The 22,526-nt window shown below is 42.8% G+C and overlaps 1 protein-coding gene across 2 annotated transcripts in view; it reads right to left on the bottom strand.

Moving 5' to 3' along the window:
- The window catches only part of LOC121531729 (28S ribosomal protein S35, mitochondrial), a 35,021-nt gene extending 21,836 nt beyond the window's left edge, over positions 1–13,185 (bottom strand). For both annotated transcript variants that reach the window (XM_041837134.1, XM_041837133.1), the window contains exons 1-7: positions 13,009–13,185; positions 12,741–12,793; positions 4,034–4,201; positions 3,756–3,816; positions 3,531–3,670; positions 1,265–1,377; positions 984–1,053 (exon numbers count right to left, since the gene is read on the bottom strand). In XM_041837134.1, the coding sequence (XP_041693068.1) occupies positions 984–1,053; positions 1,265–1,377; positions 3,531–3,670; positions 3,756–3,816; positions 4,034–4,201; positions 12,741–12,793; positions 13,009–13,150 (747 nt within the window). In that variant the 5' untranslated portion in view covers positions 13,151–13,185. The remainder of the gene's footprint in view (positions 1–983; positions 1,054–1,264; positions 1,378–3,530; positions 3,671–3,755; positions 3,817–4,033; positions 4,202–12,740; positions 12,794–13,008) is intronic.
- Positions 13,186–22,526: the final 9,341 nt, after the last annotated feature.

The raw sequence follows: 22,526 nt of genomic DNA, 5'->3' as shown, positions 1-22,526 counted from the left end.
TCAATGAAAACAGACAGAGAGAGGAAGAGCATTGGTCATGGAAAAGCCACACGAGTGTCTCAGCAGGACTCAGAGGACACGGGGGCAGTGGTGTAAAGTACTTAAGTCAAAATACTTTAAAGTACTACTTAAGTAGTTTTTTGGGGTATCTGTAATTTACCATTTATATTTTTGACTACTTTTACTTCACTACATTCCTAAAGAAAATGTACTTTCTACTCCATACATTTTACCTGACACCCAAAAGTACTCGCTACATTTTGAATGCTTAGCAGGACAGGACTTAAAGAGAACACATGGTCATCCCTGCTGCCTCTGATCTGGCAGACTCACTGCTTTGCTTAATATAAGGAATTTGAAATGATTTATACTTTTACTTTTGATACCTAAGTATATTTGAGCAATTACATTTACTTTTGATACTTAAGTATATTTAGAACCGAATACTTTTAGACTTTTACTCAAGTCGTTTTTTTACTGGGTGACTTTCACTTTTACTTTCTATTAAGGTATCTATACTTTTACTCAAGTATGACAATTGGGTACTTTTTCCACCACTGCACGCGGGTTGGCGGGGAGGGGCAGTACTTGTGAATAGTGAACTCCTGAAATATTCATGACTTGGTTGAAAGGCAACAGAAAAGCCTGTAGTGCTCTTTCTACTTAAAAGCCCTTATGTATATGCAAGCCCTTTACCTCTAAGGACGGCTTAAGGTATCAGGTATCTCTTTCCTAGTCCATCATGGGTCTCTGATGCTCTGGATATTGAAGGACTTGGCTGCCTGACCATCTGTCTACTCATTGTCCACCTATTGGCTGGGTGGTGAGGTTAGGTGGAAGATCATGTCTACTCAAGCTCTTTGGCACTGACCAGGGTCACGTTTAGGAAGATGCAACGTACTGAACGTAGCAGATAGACATGTCATGAATAGAGAGGATCAATTGTACATCTGAACGCGGCCCTGGACTAGCAAGACACTTACCCAAGACTCGTGATAGAGGACAGTCAGGAGGTACATGGCATAGTCATAATTCTGCTGTCTCACAGGGCAGCTGGCAGGGCAAAGTTGAAAAAAAAAACACAAAATAAACATTGATCAGAAAGTACCGGGCGAGTTGAAATAAAACCTCTCCATCAAAAGACATCACTGTAAAGCAATGACAATAGTGAAGGACCAATAACTTATTTATTTAGCCTCTTTTAATGAAGAGGAATTAGTAGATATTTGTAATAGTACATTGAACAACAGGGGGTGCTGCTTACCTGTCAGTGGTGATGGCGAGTGTGTCCGTGTCCTTGCAGTACCTCTCTCCTCCTACCAGTTTAACCATCTTCTTCCTGGCATGGTCATCCAAATTCAGACTGGAGAGCTTCAGCTGAGTCGACAGAAACACAATCTGACATTATAATACTGAAGCTTATTTGATTTGCCTAAGTTGCTTCAAATGAAACCCTTAATGCCCTTTTAACATACAAAAACAATAGATGCAACCATCCATCCCTACTTATGACTCATGACATCTGAAATAATAAGCACCATGCCACACTAAATGTTGAAACTCTGCAGCGGTAAGTCACTTAATCTTAAAATATACTTTAAATGATTCCAAAAACTGCAGCTGTCACAGCTGGAAGGGGAAATAATGTTTTCTGCAGCATGAATCATATCTGCTTGTCATTCAGTAAACTGAGTTTAAACACAGGCTTAACACCTAACAAACATTTTGTACTTTTAAAAAAAAACACTTAACATAGGCCAGGCCTGTTGTTACCTCATATCCCAGCCATAATGTCTTGCATTACGCCTGGGAAAAAACACTTCAATTTAAACATTTTGAATATATTAGCCCACACAGCTACAAGAATGCACTTTCATGCTAGGTTTAGGACCTCGTTTTGAAGCTTATAAACTTTGACCAAGCTAGCTGCCAACAAATGCTTATTGTAGCCATCAATGAGCTTGCTGCACCTTTCTACTGGCAATTTGACTCATTCTTCAGCAGCAAACGCTTCTATATCTTCAATGTTTTAGGGGTGCCCTCCACCTTCTGCTGTTTTCAGCTCACGCCATAGGTTATGGATGTGATTCAGATCTGGACTCCTCACTGGCCACTAACAGTCCAGCGTTTCTTCTTGAACCATTCCTGGGTGCTTTTTATGTGTGTGTTTTTTGTCCTACTGGAAAACCCACAACCTTCAACAGATACAACATTTTTGGACACTGGGTTGAACATTGCACTCTAAAACACCTTGATAATCTGCTGATTTCATGATGTCTTGCACACAGTACTAGAGGTAGCAAAGCAATCCCACAGCATTATCGAATCTCCCCCATAATTGATTGTAGGGAGGGTGTTCTTTTCTTTGAACGCTTCATTTGGTCGTTGGTAAACATAGGAAGACCCCACTGCTGAAGGAGACAAGAAAGCCTGATTGATCTTCTCAAAAGCCCACCTAAACAAGCCTAAATCCTGAGGAAAATGTTCTGTGGACCAATTAAACAAAATTAGAGCTCTTTGTCAATGCATATCAGCGCTGTGTTTACTGACGACCAAATTAAGGCTTGAATAAAAAATAACACCCTCCAATCAAAGATGGCGGATGTTCGATAATGCTGTGGGGTTGCTTTGCTGCCTCTGGTACTGGGGGCCTTGGAAGTGTGCAAGGCATCTTGAAATCAGCAGATGATCACGTGATTTGTATTCCAATGTTCAACACAGTGTCCAAAAACTGGGTCTCCATTGAAGGTTATGGGTCTTCCAGCAGGACAACGACCCCAATCACATCAAAGTGCACCTAGGAATGGTTAAGAAGAGATGCTGGACTGTTCTGGAGTGGCCAGCGAAGAGTCCAGATCTGAATCACATCCAAAACCAATGGCGAGATCTTAAAACAGCAGTTGGTGGAGGGCACCCCTCAAATATGGAAGAATTAGAGCAGTTTGCTGCTAAAAAGTGGGCCAAATTGTCAGTAGAAGGGTGCAGCAAGCTCATTGATGGCTACAAGAAGCGTTTGTCTGCAGTTATCTTATCTTATCAGTTTTACTACATTTCTACTTATTTGAGAAGAAATACGGAATTATTTAATTGTTTCCTCCTTCAGACTCCATGGAATTAACTCTTCATAAATATTTGGTCAAATAATTAATTTTGTGTATGGTTTCCTAGAAACAAGGGTTCCGCAATTTACCCTTTGGGTCAACTTACCCCACTCTCCCCTAAGCATTTTTGTTTTTAGGTTCTCCATTTGCGGCAAGTATGTTAGAGCAGCATTTCATAGGTTTAAGAGCATAGATGCGGACAATGGAGACCTTTATTGAAAGGTCAGCCAGACATAAGCTGAGAGCTTAGTTTAGTGAATCTCTAGATCCCTTCTATACAAAAGAGGAAAACCGTGCACTTTCTATGCATTTGGTAGAGGGTAAAATACAGGTCAGAGTCTAATTTAACTATTAGTATTTTAATCTGTATGCTAAACCTCCTGAGTCCCAGACCATATAGGCCTACAACACAGGCAGATAGAAACTTACGCTGAGGTTGACTATGCGGGCAGATGGGTTTCTGAGGGAGGTGCCGGCAGACACATAGTCCTTGCTCTCTACTTTGACAGGGAAGTGCTCATCACATTTAGCATCTGTGTCCAGGGCAGAGGGCCACTCTGTGCAGAACGCTTCAGGGAAAGGAGAAACAGAAATACAATTAAATACTATTGCTACAGTAACATTGGTGTGACTCAATAAGTAATTGTGACTTACGTTTCAGAGCTTCACAGTGTTTCTTTATGGCTGCTGGAGTTAAATGCAAAAAGTTTGGAATCTGAAAGAGACAAGAGTTTTGATAAACGCCTGAATTAGCTACAATGCACAGAACAGAAAAATACTGCTGTACAAGTAAAGTATGTGGAACCAGTATGATCTGACAGCACAATACAATATACAGCTTTAATGGTACACATTATTTCCCTCCCATTGCCAAATAATGCTGACATCAAAAGCTCTGATATCATGCCAAGTTGGAGCTCAAGACTTCTGACCTTGATGAGCTCCAGGTTGCCCTTCTTCTCTGGAGGTACCCCTCTCTTCACTGGGAAGCCCATGCGGACAGGCAGTGGCACAGAGCCCTGTCTGAAGGGGGTAGCGGTCGGGTACACTGCAGTCCAGTCCTGGTCTACAGCCATCCTGTCTGTCCTGGGGTCACCCGCCTGACACACACCATGGAGACAGGGAACAGATGGAAAGGAGACAGTATGTGGGTCAACTTCAAACTATATATTTATTTCTGTCAATATACAGCTTGGAATAAACTTGATACAATCCTCATTACTTATTTTTTAATAGTAAAGAATGTGGGCTGATTTCATGACATGCCCCTCTCTCTCCAGGGACCATAATGTGCTGTAGGAGCCATGTTGGCCTACATACAGTGCCTTCAGAAAGTATTCACACCCCTTGACTTTTTCAACATTTTGTTGCGTTACAGCCTGAAATTAAAATGGATTAAATTGAGATTTTTGGGTCACTGGCCTATACACAATACCCCATAATGTCAGTGGAATTATGTTTTTCAAATTTTTTACAAATTAATAAAAAATGTAAAGCTAAAATGTAATTCAGCCCCTTTCTTACGACAAGCCTAAATAAGTTCAGGAGTAAAAATGTGCTTAACAAGTCACATAAGTTGCATGGACTGCAATAATAGTGTTTAACATAATTTTTGAATGACTACCTCATCTCTGTACCCCACACATACAATTATCTATAAGGTCCCTCAGTTGAACAGTGAATTTTCAATCACAGATTCAACCACAAAGACCACATATTCATGTGTTGGCAATATCAGAGACTCACTTGGACTCTTATTTGAGGGTGATGAGATCTCTATACATGGATACAAATTGTTCAGGAGGGACATAAATAGATATGGGGGTGGAGTTGCAGTTTACATCCAGAGTCATATTCCAGCAAAACAACGTAAGGACTTAATGTTTAATGGATTAGAGGTGCTATGGGTATAAGTGCATTTACCACATTTGAAACTTATACTAGTTGGTTGCTGCTATTGGCCACCTAGTGCTGATGTGAAATATCTTGATGTAATTTGCTAAATGTTGTCCAATGAAAAATAAACATTTCTGTTGCCAATGTACAGTACCAGTCAAAGGTTTGGACACACCTACTCCTTCCAGGGTTTTTCTTTATTTTTACTATTTTCTACATTGTAATTTTCTAAACTATGAAATAACACATATGGAATCATGTAGTAACCAAAAAAGTGTTAAACAAATTAAAATATATTTTATATTTGAGATTCTTCAAAAAAAGTAGCCACCTTTTGCCTTGATGACAGCTTTGCGCACGCTTGGCATTCTCTCAACCAGCTTCATGAGGTAGTCACCTGGAATTCATTTCAATTAACAGGTGTGCCTTGTTAAAAAGTTAATTTGTGGAATTTCTTTCCTTCTTAATGAGTTTCAGCCAATCAGTTGTGTTGTGACAAGGTAGGGGTGGTATACAGAAGATAGCCCTATTTGGTAAAAGACCAAGTCCATATTATGGCAAGAACAGCTCAAATAAGCAAAGAGAAACGACAGTCCACCATTACTTTAAGACATGAAGGTCAATGTGGAAAATTTGCAGTCACAGAAACCATCAAGCACTATGATGAAACTGGCTCTCATGAGGACTGCCACAGGAAAGGAAGACCCAGAGTTACCCCTGCTGCAGAGGATAAGTTAGACCGGTGGAAATGTGAGATTTTTGGTTCCAACCGCCGTGTCTTTGTGAGACGCAGAGTAGGTGAATGGATGATCCCTGGAAAACAGACCTGTGCTGGTTCGGATCCGAGAGACCCGTTCAGATCCGAGAGTAGAAAGTGAGAGAGAAAGAAACCAACTGCGCGCTGCCAGCGCCTTCAATAAAAAAGCGATATTGGCCAAATTATCCACAGTTACGTGTCCTTAAAAACTGTCTATAACAAAGAAAACAAATATTTGTGTTTCGATGTGGAGCATATTCAAAACTTGAATGAAACCTTCAAAAAGGTTTTGAACAGGCTTATATTGCAGCCATTACCAACAAAGGCGATTGCCTACCATAGGCCTACCCAACAAATGACAGCAATACTATTGCTATTTCCTTTACAACAGGGCTACTTTTAACCTTAAACTAAATATGGAGCACAAAATTTAAAAAAACTGAACTTAATTTAGACAATGAAAATGTCTTAAAATGAAACAAAATACTTTTTGCATAGGCTATTTTTAGAACCCATAGCGGCCGTCGGCTGCCTTTCTTTAAATGACTATAGCGGCCGCGAACAGCCTTGTTTTTCTAACAATAATATCAATGTCAATATCGCAAAATTAACTTGCAAATAACCTGTTGTCATCAACCAGAAACAGGAAACTGGGCATGCTGTCATTTAACTTTTCAACTTCATTACTCAAAATGACGGCGCCGAAGCAGACAACTTTTCACTGTATCTATGTTGGTTGGTGATATGGATTCGGACACGTCCTTGCACTTCGAAAAGCGATGATGTCGAGGTGAGTGAAATAAGTAAACAGCAGATATATGTTTGGTGTTGTCAATGTTTGATGCTGTGAAACTTGGGGAATAGCTCTCAGATTAGCAAATCCTGTCATGTTCAATTGGTTGGTACAGGCAAGCACATCAGTAGTGGGGCACGAATGATTGCTCTCAGTCTCATGGAAATAGCTGACTATATACAGCTAAACATTGCTAGTTAACTAACTAGTTGGTTGTTTTGTCGTTTCTACTGATGTAATGTATATGGAAACGGCCAAAGCTGTTTGCAATAGCTAGCTAGTTAGTCTGTCATGCAAGAAAAGTTGTGTGTAGTGGTACATTTTGGCTGCGCTCACAAAGCGTAAACCTCCGCTGTCACTTTCACTAGCTAGCCATACAGACAACCAGCTATCTAGCCACCGAAATGGTTACATTTGTGTTTAAATGTTGTGCTTTGGTTATGGTTTGTCATGTTTGCTAGGTGCAGATATTCATAGGCTATATATTGCCTCGTTTCCTGTTATTTGACAGCTTAGCTGTCATTTTAGGATAGATGCCCACGCAGTGGAAGAGGAGGGAGAGCACAACTGGGGGAGCCTACGTTTCCATGGAGTGCGTCTGCCCCAAGTCCCACCATTCAATTCACCCTTGTACCACACAGCCTGGGCCTGAAGTGACAGCAGCAGGGGTTTTGGACTGGTAGGAACTTATCTGTTCCAGAGCTTGTAATGGTTTACAACAAGAAAATGGGCGAGGTTGACCATCTTGACCAACTGAGGCGCAATTACAATGTTGGACGCACAGGCAGAAAATTGAGGAAGTATGTTTGGGTGATGCTCAACATTGCCATCATAAATGCGTATATTGTGTGGGGGACCTTGCAATGGCCCCTTCCCAGAAACCGCAGGCGCTGGTCCCTGAAGGCAGCTTGTGCATTCACTTTGTGATATGGCTACAGTGGCAGGAAGAGGGGAGCCAAGAGTGTGGCACCAGGGCGTGTGGACCGAGTTGTAACTCTTAATTTGAAAGCAGGTGAAGTTTGAAGGGTGCAAGAGACTGTGTGTGGTGTGCATCCAGACTGGACACAGGGCAAAGAGTGGGAGATGTGTAGAAACCTCCTTTGGGTGCTCTGTGTTCTGTGCCACTTTGCAGGATGGGGCCGTGCTTCCAGAAGTTCCATGACATGTTGTAGACTAAATGCAAACACTAAAGCAGGGGTGTCAAACTAATTCCATGGAGGGCCTAGTGTCCGCAGGTTTTTGGTTTTTCCTTTCAATTAAGCCCTAGACAACCAGGTGTGGGGAGTTCATTACTAATTAGTGACCTTAGTTCATCAATCAAGTAAGTACAAGGGAGGAGCGAAAACCCGCAGACACTCGGCCCTCTGGAGTTCTAGGGAAATTGTGTACTTTTTAAAATATTGTTTTGTATCTTCTCTCTTTATCCGTCTCTAATACTTTCACTGAATTGTTGTCAAAGTAGGCTACTATTTCTACATTTTGTTTCAGGCCTGGTCTTTACTAAATTGTATTGAGAGAGGTTATCTACATTTTGAAATAGTCTCTAAATAGTTGGCATTTTTACAACAATTCTTACTTCTGTAACAATCAAATAGCCTACTTTGTGTGGGTTTTTTAATACTTTCTGAATATTGTACTTTTGGATAATATTCACATTCACATTTTGGATAATATATATATTTTTTTATGTAAGTAATTTAGTCAAATTTACTACAATTAAATACTCTAGGGTTTTTTGTTGTGTTGAGTGTTAATTGTTTTTTGATAGTGAGTGTCTTTACACAATGGAAGACAACATTTGTTATTCCTATTGACATGGATGTGGTGTCCACAGGACGGGCTCGTGGTAATGGCTGGAGCAGAATGGTATGAAATGCATCAAACACATGATTGCCATGTGTTTGATGCCATTCATTCCATTTGCTCTGTTCCAGCCATTATTATGAGCCGTCCTCCCCTCAGCAGCCTCCACTGGTGGTGTCATATTAAAGAACAGGTTAACTTGTAATTGTCATTTGTTTTTGAGCTGTTCGAAATGTGTGAGAAAATTAGCATGATCTTAAATTCTTAGTAATCTACAGCAGCATTCTAGAATTCTACTGGGGTCTAAAGGGTTAAAGAACTGGTTTAGATGATTAAATAGGCCTACAATAATAATAAACAATAGACTAAACAATTGATAATAAATACGAAAATCAATAAATGGAAGGTAGAAAATTGCATCAAACCTGAATAGTGAGTTGCACCCACTCTCCCATTCCCTGTAGCCTCTCTCATTCCCTGTAGCCTCTCCCACTCCCTGTAGCCTCTCATTCCCTGTAGCCTCTCTCATTCCCTGTAGCCTCTCCCATTCCCTGTAGCCTCTCCCATTCCCTGTAGCCTCTCCCATTCCCCTGTAGCCTCTCCCATTCCCCTGTAGCCTCTCCCATTCCCCTGTAGCCTCTCCCATTCCCCTGTAGCCTCTCCCATTCCCCTGTAGCCTCTCCCATTCCCCTGTAGCCTCTCTCATTCCCTGTAGCCTCTCCCATTCCCTGTAGCCTCTCCCATTCCCTGTAGCCTCTCCCACTCCCTGTAGCCTCTCCCACTCCCTGTAGCCTCTCATTCCCTGTAGCCTCTCTCATTCCCTGTAGCCTCTCTCATTCCCTGTAGCCTCTCCCATTCCCTGTAGCCTCTCCCATTCCCTGTACTCCCTTTCATTCAGTTTCTTCACATTAGCAAATAACGACTCAGTGTTTCAGAAACTCACTTTCTTATAGCCTAGGCTATCATTCCCCCCCCCCCCCCGGAGTCTTCCTCCTCTCTCACAACAAGTAGGCTACAATATCCCACGCGAGTTTTCATAAAGAGAACATGTAGTTGTCACAAAATAATATTTTGACACATTCGGTTTGATGAAAGGGGACCGACCCCCTGACAATAACTTAAGAGAATAAAATGTAAATGAGTGAAATTTGCATTTGTTGTTTAGGAACTAAACTCTTCAAATATACATTTTGGATACTGTCGGTATTTCACATATTTTCCACGTCGGATCTCGGGTAGTTCCGTGAAGATCTCCAGTACATTGTGAGTCAAACATTTTCTGTAAGTCTTCACAAGGTTTTCACACACTGTTGCTGGTATTTTGGCCCATTCCTCCATGCAGATCTCCTCTAGAGCAGTGATGTTTTGGGGCTGTCGCTGGGCAACACGGACTTTCAACTCCCTCCAAAGATTTTCTATGGGGTTGAGATCTGGAGACTGGCTAGGCCACTCCAGGACCTTGAAATGCTTCTTACGAAGGCACTCCTTCGTTGCCCGGGCGGTGTGTTTGGGATCATTGTCATGCTGAAAGACCCAGCCACGTTTCATCTTCAATGCCCTTGCTGATGGAAGGAGGTTTTCACTCAAAATCTCACGATACATGGCCCCATTCATTCTTTCCTTTACACGGATCAGTCGTCCTGGTCCCTTTGCAGAAAAACAGCCCCAAAGCATGATGTTTCCACCCCCATGCTTCACAGTAGGTATGGTGTTCTTTGGATGCAACTCAGCATTCTTTGTCCTCCAAACACGACGAGTTGAGTTTTTACCAAAAAGTTATATTTTGGTTTCATCTGACCATATGACATTCTCCCAATCCTCTTCTGGATCATCCAAATGCACTCTAGCAAACTTCAGACGGGCCTGGACATGTACTGGCTTAAGCAGGGGGACACGTCTGGCACTGCAGGATTTGAGTCCCTGGCGGCGTAGTGTGTTACTGATGGTAGGCTTTGTTACTTTGGTCCCAGCTCTCTGCAGGTCATTCACTAGGTCCCCCCGTGTGGTTCTGGGATTTTTGCTCACCGTTCTTGTGATCATTTTGACCCCACGGGGTGAGATCTTGCGTGGAGCCCCAGATCGAGGTAGATTATCAGTGGTCTTGTATGTCTTCCATTTCCTAATAATTGCTACCACAGTTGATTTCTTCAAACCAAGCTGCTTACCTATTGCCGATTCAGTCTTCCCAGCCTGGTGCAGGTCTACAATTTTGTTTCTGGTGTCCTTTGACAGCTCTTTGGTCTTGGCCATAGTGGAGTTTGGAGTGTGACTGTTTGAGGTTGTGGACAGGTGTCTTTTATACTGATAACAAGTTCAAACAGGTGCCATTAATACAGGTAACGAGTGGAGGACAGAGGAGCTACAGGTCTGTGAGAGCCAGAAATCTTGCTCGTTTGTAAGTGACCAAATACTTATTTTCCACCATAATTTGCAAATAAATTCATGGTTTTTTTCCCCTCAATTTGTCTGTCATAGTTGACGTGTACCTATGATGAAAATTACAGGCCTCTCATCTATTTAAGTGGGAGAACTTGCACAATTGGTGGCTGACTAAATACTTTTTCCCCCCACTGTATGCAGAGGCAGTGAGGAAAGAAGAGGGTGGTGGGCAAAGAGTGAGGGAGCCTGAGAGGATCCCTGTGAGTAGTATGCCAGTACAGAGTGACCCGCACAGTTTGTGCTTCAGTAATGGTGGCTTCTTGGCGTTTATTGCTATTAAGTTATTAAATTTTACAGCACAGATGGGCAGGAAATCCCAGAAAATTGAAGTGGTAGTAGCAGCAGCAGAGACGTTTTTGGGTATGAGAGATTTTTTCAAACCGGAATGTTTTACTTCATTATGAGGCATGTCTTACCTTGCTTGAAAATCCAACCATAGAAACATTGAGCCAATTATTTTATAAAGACTTCATAGGAAGCGTGTGAGTTTCAAGTTTGGGGAAGCATACAATTTATCCTACCACTTCGACCGATCTGCGTGCCAGTTATGATTTTCATATGGACATCGTGGAACAGTTTAATTTCAATAGTAATGTTATCGTTTCTCAAAATCAATGTCACGTGTTTAGTCATAAAAATCTGAATTAAAATGATACAAATATAAAAGTAAAAATTCAACTAATGTGATAGCACCAGCCTCTGCCATATGGACACATTGATAGACTGATCATTGGAGGCTAAATAGCCTAAATGTGTGCATAGAACTCAGACGGCCAATAACCTCCACTGGCAACCAGGTAAAAATATATAAAGCCAACAAATAATCATTATTTATTTATTTATATTATTTAAATAAGAACAGTAGAAAATATACTTATGACAATTCTGGTTATTTTAATCACATTAATCTCTCTACAGCCTGTCTTTTTATTGGTCTTGACTTGAGCTATCCCTAGTAAAGAGCAACATTGTATCAAATCAATCAACTGGATCTAGCCCAAAGCTGTCTCTAGCTAACTTGCAACATTGTATCAACTAGCCTATTCCTAGCCCTCAAGAGGTTTCTGCAAGAGTTTTCTGGCCAGTGAGCTTGGGACAGACAGCTGTTTTTGCCCAAGGGAAAAGTATTTTAGGACGATTCCACTGGAAATATGGGATCATCAGATTATGATATTTTGCTCTTTCACAAAGGCTTGGTGATTATCGAGGGGCAGATTGTTGGAAAGATTTTTCAAATAGGTCTACTATGAAGAACTATTAGGCTATCATTCGCCTTAGTTGACTTATTGTGTGAGATGAAGAAACAATGATTGAGAAGTTCAGTTTATCGGTGGTGGATGTGGTGAGTTAAGAAAATCAGAAGTCAAACATCCCCAAATGCGAACTTTATTACATTTATGCGCAGCAGGCCACTTCTACGCATGCTCAGGCGCGTGCGCGCTCCCTCAACATTAACAAGACAGAGAAACCAGACCCATGACCATTGCTTACAAGGAGCACTCCAAACAAGACAATGGAAAAAATTGCCAAGTCGTAAATGATTGTTATGAAATAAACAGTTGTATGCATATGGGTTCGGTACATTCTCAAATGGCCGGTAAATTAAAATATTCCTGGTCACATTGTCTGGCGCCATTTTCCTAACGGGAACCCTGATATTTAGGGTTAGATGGCATGCAATTCCCCCCCCCCCCCCATTTCCCTTTTTTAGTGACCAAAATGTGCAATCCGCACAAAATGTGCAGTTCTCATCACACAAACACTACATCAACATAGGAAAGGTCCAATCGGGTCCAGAGGGTATATCAATTTTAATTTGCACACTCCAGACCTCTGGCAATTATATCAGAGCCGACCCAGAACCAAGACAAAAGTCAGAATTTAGGACCCGGAACCGGTCGGATCTCGGGTCTGTTGGATCTACTACAAACAATCCTTGTTGTCCACTCACCTCTCTCCTTGGTCTTCGGTTGAAAGGTCCTCTGTTCCCTCTGTCAGGAAAGCCTGAAATTGAAATCGATTGTCAGAAAAACACGATACAGCCTACTTTTACACGATACAGCCTACTTTTAATTATCCTAGCAGCTAGCTATGCGGTCTCCAACTTTCTATATGAAACTTAGACATTATTGGGACCAGGATTCATATAGTCATTGGGACCACGCTAGCTAGCTAGTTAGCTCCACGTCGTGACAGCATTGTATTGCATGGAAACTCACCTTTATTTTGACTAGCATTATTGGTAGACAAGGCCGTTGCATATGTGGCCCTGTTTAACGGGTTACGCACATTAACTCCATAAATGTGACAATTTATTCGTCCTAAGAACAAAATTGATTTCTTCAATGTGTGTGCAGCCATGTTTGAGGAGGCAATGTCAACCTATGGCGAGTCGAGAGGGGCAGTCGTTTAGCGCTTGCGAAATAGAACATGAATACAGCATTGGGTATCAGTGCCCCCCTTTGGTATAGATAATGAACTGCAATATGGGAAAAGGTGAACGCATTAGTCTATGAATTACAAATGTTTTATTATGTATTTTCGTAAAATGTAGGTCTATTTTAGAATTTCTGAACTTCATCTGTTAGACTACATTATAGGAGCTCAACAATATTGTAATGGTGTTTATGCTTGGGATTAGCTAATTATTCGCATGATCGTTATCTAAAAAAGTACTGTTTCTGATTGTTTCATTCTTGGTAGACAAAAAAAAGGTTTTTGAGTGGCTGAGGTCACGTGAGTCAGGTGGATAACGCTGTGCGCAAGATGGCAGGCTCTGTCCGCATGTGTCCTTCAGCATCCCTGCCACCCTGCGCGCATCGCCAGCTGCTGCTTTAACAAACAGTAACACAACACTACCCGGTTCCTGACAGACACACATCAGAGAAAAGCTGTTAGGGACAGAAACAACGACCTGAGTTTCTGTATTCTAATGTTTCATTTTCCATGGTGTCCACTGTCATTTACGCACAAAAAATAATTGCGGTTGGGTACCACTTTAAAGGGAAGATAGGCTAACTGTATGTCTTCAGCCGAAAGGTAGGTTCACTTTTGTATTTAACATGAAAGGAATTTAGGCTACTAAACTGTCTGAAATGATTTATTTTAGATTTTGATTTTTAGGCCTATTAGGACTCTAGCTGAAATGGAAACATCTTAATATAATAATATACTTATGTCTGGCAGATACCTTTTTCCAAAGCTCATCTTAAGCATCTGATCTGTGCACATCTGTTAGTTTGATGGCCCAAAATACAACTACTGTAGCCTGAACACAAGCATACATGACAGCTCTGACAAGTGTCACAGTTATAGGCCTGTTGTCTTTCTTTTAACCGTTTTGTTTGTGTTAAATACTGTATGCATCAAACCATGTGCTCTAATCATAATTTCAACATCCTCTCAGTCTTCACACAAGTGTTTTACCCAAACCATGTTTAGACCTAAACATTTGAGTATTCAAACTAAAAAGATGCAGTGTAAGGTTAAGAGGATGATATTCCTATGTGGAATGAGTGATGGATTTGCCTGTCCATTTTTCCATGTATCCCTTTGTAACTGAAGGTAACATAGAAGTCATATGCCTGACAGAGTTATTGTGTGTTTGATGGTTGTCCAGCGTAGCTTAAACAACAGAGAAACTCAATCTATGAACTGGGGACAGCAGCAGTGTTTGTGAAACCAGACTGTCTTCACATTCTCTGCTGTGGAGGACAGACATGGAGGGTTGGTAGCTCCTGTTACGTTCCAGCCTCCCACCACAAAGGCTTGTTTCCGAGGGCTTAAGTGACCATGATCCATTCATCACTTTTCAGACCCAGTTCAGTTTCCAGAAATACTGTATATTGACCCCTGCTAATTAGTGCACTTGTCTTTTCTGGTGGATGATGCTAGAGAAGGAGAAGGAGAGGGAGAGAGAGGGGGTAGAGCTTGGACATGATAGACTATGCCTAAAGTCAATGCTATCAGGGTGGTATCTCACCTGAGATAAAGCTCTTGTGTGATCCTCTCTATGTGTTGTATACCTTGTGTGTGGTGACCTCTGGTCTGTACCATTGGCTGTGGACTGTATCATGCATTGTTTCTACTCAGTGGTGTCAGTGGATTCACAGAGCTCAGGGTGCCACTCACACACTATCTGTCACCAAACTCAGATGGTCTCATGCCTCTCAACCTTGGACTGCTTGACATCCATCATCATTACCTGTTTGTAAATTGTGAGTTTATTGTCTGCTTGTTCTGTTGTTGTAAACACAGATCACATGTGAAAGGAGATAGCTGTAATGATGATGCATAGAGATGCTACACTTCTCCAAATCCGTAGTTACAATAGTAATCCCCTGTCTATCCTCATCCGATTCCCCATGCAACATTAATGGACCAGAATCCTCTGTGAGATCTCTCAGGACTCAGGCTGGGCACATGACTCAAGTTTCAAGTTTTATTGTCGCGTGCACAAGTACAGTAAAATGACTTTCTTGCAAGCACTTTTCCAACAATGCAGTAATTAATATCCGTAGTACTATAAAATAAAGTACAGGGTCAGTGCCAATACCATATTTACAATGTCCAGGGTTACTGGAGTGGTAGGGGTAGATACTGTATGTATAGGGGTAAGGTGACTAGGCATCAGGATATATGATACAGTGAGGGAAAAAAGTATTTGATCCCCTGCTGATTTTGTACGTTTGCCCACTGACAAAGACATGATCAGTCTATAATTGTAATGGTAGGTTTATTTGAACAGTGAGAGACAGAAGAACAACAAAAAAATCCAGTAAAACGCATGTCAAAAATGTTATAAATTGATTTGCATTTTAATGAGGGAAATAAGTATTTGACCCCTCTGCAAAACATGACCTAGTACTTGTTGGCAAAACCCTTGTTGGCAATCACAGAGGTCAGACGTTTCTTGTAGTTGGCCACCAGGTTTGCACACATCTCAGGAGGGATTTTGTCCCACTCCTCTTTGCAGATCTTCTCCAAGTCATTAAGGTTTCGAGGCTGACGTTTGGCAACTCGAACCTTCAGCTCCCTCCACAGATGTTCTATGGGATTAAGGTCTGGAGACTGACTAGGCCTCTCCAGGACCTTAATGTGCTTCTTCTTGAGCCACTCCTTTGTTGCTTGGCAGTGTGTTTTGGGTCATTGTCATGCTGGAATAACCATCCACGACCCATTTTCAATGCCCTGGCTGAGGGAAGGAGGTTCTCACCCAAGATTTGATGGTACATGGCCCCGTCCATCGTCCCTTTGATGCGGTGAAGTTGTCCTGTCCCCTTAGCAGAAAAACACCCCCAAAGCATAATGTTTCCACCTCCATGTTTGACGGTGGGGATGGTGTTCTTGGGGTCATAGGCAGCATTCCTCCTCCTCCAAACACGGCGAGTTGAGTTGATGCCAAAGAGCTCGATTTTGGTCTCATCTGACCACAACACTTTCACCCAGTTCTCCTCTGAATCATTCAGCTGTTCATTGGCAAACTTCAGATGGGCCTGTATATTTGCTTTCTTGAGCAGGGGGACCTTGCGGGCGCTGCAGGATTTCAATCCTTCACGGCGTAGTGTGTTACCAATTGTTTTCTTGGTGACTATGGTCCCAGCTGCCTTGAGATAATTGACAAGATCCTCCCATGTAGTTCTGGGCTGATTCCTCACCATTCTCATGATCATTGCAACTCCACGAGGTGAGATCTTGCATGGAGCCCCAGGCCGAGAGAGATTGAGAGTTATTTTGTGTTTCTTCCATTTGCGAATAATCGCACCAACTGTTGTCACTTTCTCACCAAGCTGCTTGGCGATGGTCTTGTAGCCCATTCCAGCGTTGTGTAGGTCTACAATCTTGTCCCTGACATCCTTGGAGAGCTCTTTGGTCTTGGCCATGGTGGAGAGTTTGGAATCTGATTGATTGATTGCTTCTATGGACAGGTGTCTTTTATACAGGTGACAAACTGAGATTAGGAGCACTCCCTTTAAGAGTGTGCTCCTAATCTCAGCTCGTTACCTGTAGAAAAGACACCTGGGAACCAGAAATCTTTCTGATTGAGAGGGGGTCAAATAATTTCCCTCATTAAAGTAAATCAATTTCTAACATTTTTTACATGCGTTTTTCTGAATTTTTTTGTTGTTATTCTGTCTCTCACTGTTCAAATAAACCTACCATTAAAATTATAGACTGATCATTTCTTTGTCAGTGGGCAAACATGCAAAATCAGCAGGGGATCAAATACTTTTTTCCCTCACTGTAAATGGAGTAGCAGCAGTGTATATGATGATTGTACTGTATGTGAGTGTGTGTGCATGTGTAGAGTCAGTATGAATGTGTGTGCATGTTACAGTGCCTTTTGAAAGTATTCAGAACCCTTGACTTTTTCCACATTTTGTTACATTACAGCCTTATTCTAAAATGGATTTTAAAAAAAAAATCCTCAGCAATCTACACACAATACCCCATAATGACAAAGTGAAAACAGGTTTTTAGAAATTTTTGCAAATGTATTAAATAGAAAAAACTGAAATACCTTATTTACATAAGTATTGAGACTCTTTGCTATTCAGGTGCATCCTGTTTCCATTGATCATCCTTGAGATGTTTCTACAAGTTGATTGGAGTCCACCTGTGGTAAATTCAATTGATTGGACATGATTTGGAAAGGCACATACCTGTCTATATAATGTCCCACAGTTGACAGTGCATGTCAGAGCAAAAACCAAGCCATGAGGTCGAAGGAATTGTCTGTAGAGCTCCGAAAGAGGATTGTGTCGAGGCACAGATCTGGGGAAGGGTACCAAAACATTTCTGCAGCATTGAAGGCCTCCATCATTCTTAAATGGAATAAGTTTGGAACCACCAAGACACTTCCTAGAGCTGGCCGCCCGGCCAAACTGAGCAATCGGGGGAGAAGGGCCTGGGTCAGGGAGGTGACCAAGAACCCGATAGTCACTCTGATAGAGCTCTAAAGTTCCTCTGTGGAGATGGGAGAAACTTCCAGAAGGACAACCATCTCTGCAGCATTCCACCAATCGGGCCTTTATGGTAGAGTGGCCAGATGGGAGCCACTCCTCAGTAAAAGGCACATGACAGCCCGCTTGGAGTTTGCCAAAAGGCACCTAAAGACTCTCAGACCATGAGAAACAAGGTTCCCTGGTCTGATGAAGCAAAGGTTGAACTCTTTGGCCTGAATGCCAAGCGTCACGTCTGGAGGAAACCATCCCTACGGTGAAGCATGGTGGTGGCAGAATCATGCTGTGGGGATGTTTTTCAGCGGCAGGGACTGAGAGTCAGGATCGAGGCAAAGCTGAACGGAGCAAAGTACAGAGAGATCCTTGATGAAAACCTGCTCCAGAGCACTCAGGACCTCAGACTGGGGTGAAGGTTCACCTTCCAACAGGACAACGACCCTAAGCACACAGCCAAGCCAACGTAGGAGTGGCTTCGGGACAAGTCTCTGAATGTCCTTGAGTGGCCCAGCCAGAGCCCGGACATGAACCTGATCTAACATCTCTGGAGAGACCTGAAAATAGCTGTGCACCGACGCTCCCCATCCAACCTGACAGAGCTTGAGAGGATCTGTAGAGAAGAATGGGAGAAACTCCCCAAATACAGGTGTGCCAAGCTTGCAGCGTCACACCCAAGAAGACTCAAGGCTGTAATCGCTGCCAAAGGTGCTTCAACTAAATAATGAGTAAAGGGTCTGAATACTTATGTAAATGTATTATTTCAGTTTTTTATTTGTAATAAATTAGCCAACATTTACACAAACCAGTTTTTATAATAATAAAATATTCAATGCATATAGTCCGTGTAGCCATTTTGTTAGCTATTTAGCAGTCTTATGGCTTGATAGAAGCTGTTCAGGAGCCTGTTGGTGTCAGACTTGTTGCTCCGGTACCTCTTGCCATGCGGAAGCAGAGAGAACAGTCTATGGCTTGGATGGCTGGGGTCCTTAACAATTTTCCGGGCCTACCTTTCACACCGCCTGATATAGAGGTCCTGGACGGCAGGGAGCTCGGCCACAGTGATGTACTGGGCTTTCCGCACCACCCTCTGTAGTGCCATGCGATCGAGGGTGGTGCAGTTGCCATACCAAGCGTTGATGCAGCCAGTCAAGATGCTCACAATGGTGCAGCTGTATAACATTTTGAGGATTTGAGGGCCTATGCCAAATCTTTTCAACCTCCTGAGGGGAAAGAGGCGCTGTCACTCCTTCTTCACGACTGTGTGCGTGTGTGTGGACCATTTTAAGTCCTTAGTGACACAGAGGAACTTAGCATTCGACCCGCTCCCCTACAGCCCCGTCGATGTGTAACGGGTCGTGCTCGCCCCCCCATCCGTTTCCTGTAGTCCACGATCAGCTCCTTGGTCTTACTGATGTTGAGGGAGAAGTTGTTGTCCTGGCACTAGGACAACAACTGGTGATCAGGCCTACCACTGTTGTGTCGTCAGCAAACTTGATGATGGTGTTGGAGTCATGCGTGGCCACACAGTCGAGGGTGAACAGGGAGGACAGGAGGGGACTAAGCACACCCACCTGTGGGGCCACCGTGTAGAGGGTCAGCGTGGTGGAGGTGATGTTGCCTACCCCACCACCTGGGGTCGACCCATCAGGAAGTCCAGGATCCAGTTGCAGAGGGAGGTGTTCAGTCCCACAGTCCCCAGCTTCTTGACGAGCTTGGAGGGGACTATGGTGTTGAACACTAAGCTATAGTCAATGAACAGCATTCTCACATAGGTATTCCTCTTATCTAGGTGGGTGAGGGCAGTGTGGAGTGCAATTGAGATTGCATCGTCTATGGATCTGTTCGGCTAGGGTGTCTGGATGATGGAGTTGATGTGTGCCATAACCAGGCTTTCAAAGCAATTAATGATTACATACAGTGGGGAATTTTTTTATTTAGTCAGCCACCAATTGTTCAAGTTCTCCCACTTAAAAAGATGAGAGAGGCCTGTAATTTTCATCATAGGTACAAAATGAGAAAAAGAAATCCAGAAAATCACATTGTAGGATTTTTTATGAATTTATTAGCAAATTATGGTGGAAAATAAGTATTTGGTCAATAACAAAAGTTTCTCAATACTTTGTTATATACCCTTTGTTGGCAATGACACAGGTCAAATGTTTTCTGTAAGTCTTCACAAGGTTTTCACACACTGTTGCTGGTATTTTGGCCCATTCCTCCATGCAGATCTCCTCTAGAGCAGTGATGTTTTGGGGCTGTCGCTGGGCAACACGGACTTTCAACTCCCTCCAAAGATTTTCTATGGGGTTGAGATCTGGAGTCTGGCTAGGCCACTCCAGGACCTTGAAATGCTTCTTACGAAGCCACTCCTTCGTTGCCCGGGCGGTGTGTTTGGGATCATTGTCATGCTGAAAGACCCAGCCACGTTTCATCTTCAATGCCCTTGCTGATGGAAGGAGGTTTTCACTCAAAATCTCACGATACATGGCCCCATTCATTCTTTCCTTTACACGGATCAGTCGTCCTGGTCCCTTTGCAGAAAAACAGCCCCAAAGCATGATGTTTCCACCCCCATGCTTCACAGTAGGTATGGTGTTCTCCCCCCCAGATCGAGGGAGATTATCAGTGGTCTTGTATGTCTTCCATTTCCTAATAATTGCTCCCACAGTTGATTTCTTCAAACCAAGCTGCAGTGTGTGCAAACCTGGTCAAGACCTACAGGAAACGTATGATCTCTGTAATTGCAAACAAAGGTTTCTGTACCAAATATTAAGTTCTGCTTTTCTGATGTATCAAATACTTATGTCATGCAATAAAATGCAAATTAATTACTTAAAAATCATACAATGTGATTTTCTGGATTTTTGTTTTAGATTCCGTCTCTCACAGTTGAAGTGTACCTATGATAAAAATTACAGACCTCTACATGCTTTGTAAGTAGGAAAACCTGCAAAATCGGCAGTGTATCAAATACTTGTTCTCCCCACTGTAGAGGGTAAGTTAGTCAGGATGATATCTATAAGGGTGCCCATGTTTACGGATTTAGGGTTGTACTTGGTAGGTTCCTTCATAATTTGTGTGAGATTGAGGGCATCTAGTTTGGATTGTAGGATGGCCGGGGTGTTAAGCTTATCCCAGTTTAGGTCACCAAGCAGTACGAACTCTGAGGATAGATGGGGGGCAATCAATTCACATATGGTGTCCAGGGCACAGCTGGGGGCTGAGGGGGGTCTGTAGCAAGTGGCAACAGTTAGAGACTTATTTCTGGAAAGGTGGATTTTTAGAAGTAGGAGCTCAAACTGTTTGGGCACAGACCTGGATAGTATGATAGAGCTCTGCAGGCTATCTCTACAGTAGATTGCAACTCCACCCCCTTTGGCAGTTCTCTAGACGGAAAATGTTGTAGTTGGGGATGGACATTTCTGAATTTTTGGTGGCCTTCCTAAGCCAGGATTCAGACACTGCTAGAACATCAGCGTTGGCGGAGTGTGCTAACGCAGTGAATAACTCAAACTTAGGGAGGAGGCTTCTGATGTTAATATGGAAAAAAACAATGCTTTTACGGTTACAGAAGTCAACAAATGATAGCTCCTGGGGAGTAGGAGTGATACTGGGGGCTGCAGGGCCTGGGTTAACCTCTACATCACCAGAGGAACAGAAGAGGGATAGAATAAGGATACGGCTAAAGGCTTTAAGAACTGGTCTTCTAGTGCGTTGGGTACAGAAAGTAAAGGGGGCAGATTTCCGGGCGTTGTAGAATAGATTCAGGGCATTATGTACAGACAAGGATATGGAAGGATATGTGTACAGTGGAGGTAAACCTAAGCGTTGGGTAACAATGAAAGAGATAGCATCACTGTCTCCGCGTGTATGGGGGGTGGAACAAAGGAGCTATTTGAGGCAGTTTGAGAGGGACTTGGGGCTTTACAGTGAAATTGTATAATAACAACTGACTGGAACAGCAATAGGCAAGGCATATTGACATGGGAGAGAGGCATAAAGCAATCACAGATGTTATTCGAGAGAGCTAAGACAACAACTGGTAATGGCGATGAAAGTTTGGGCTGAGGTTAAACAGATAAACAGGACAGGGTACAGTGTAAAGGAACAGTCCAGCAGGCATCAGCTGTGCAGCTGATTGATCATAAGGTCCAGTGAACAGCTTCTCTAGCATCATCCAACAGAAAAGTAAAGTGCACTAGTTAGTAGTGGTCAATATATTTTCCTTAAGGAAACTGACCCGGGTCTGAAATGTGATGAACAGATCATGGTCACTAAAGCGGTCAGAAACTAGTCATTTTGGTGGTAGGCTGAAAGGTAACACTTGTTACCTTACTCTGGTCAGCAACCCTGGTCCTGGAGAGCTACAGGGTGGGGCTGGCTGCTTTTGTTTCAGTGTAGCACTAACACCCTGTTTCATCTAATCCAGGTCTTGATGATTATTTCATTAGTTGGTGTTAAGGGTTTAAGTGCCGGGCTGGGCCGGAACCAAAGCCTGCAAAGTGCCAACCCTCTCAGGACCAGGGTTGGTGACTGTACTATGTTACAGTGTTCAACTGTCACTGTGATCACCCTGACCATTTGATCTAACCACTGATCTCATCATCTTCTCCTCTGCAGGTCTGGTCTGGTCTCACATGTAGCCTAACACAGAGTGCTTAAGCCTCTGGGGTGGACGTGCCTCGTTGTTAGCTGTTTATCTCCTCCCACCTGGACCTCAGGTCTGACCATTGACCCAGCCTTCTCTTCCTCTGAACAGGACCGTTCTCTTTGGCAGT

The sequence above is a fragment of the Coregonus clupeaformis genome, chromosome 19 (genome assembly GCF_020615455.1).
Source record: "Coregonus clupeaformis isolate EN_2021a chromosome 19, ASM2061545v1, whole genome shotgun sequence".
In the NCBI taxonomy this organism is placed as follows: Eukaryota; Metazoa; Chordata; class Actinopteri; order Salmoniformes; family Salmonidae; genus Coregonus; species Coregonus clupeaformis.
The sequence above is the reverse complement of the archived record's forward strand: the minus strand, read 5'-3'. Positions and strand labels throughout refer to the sequence as shown.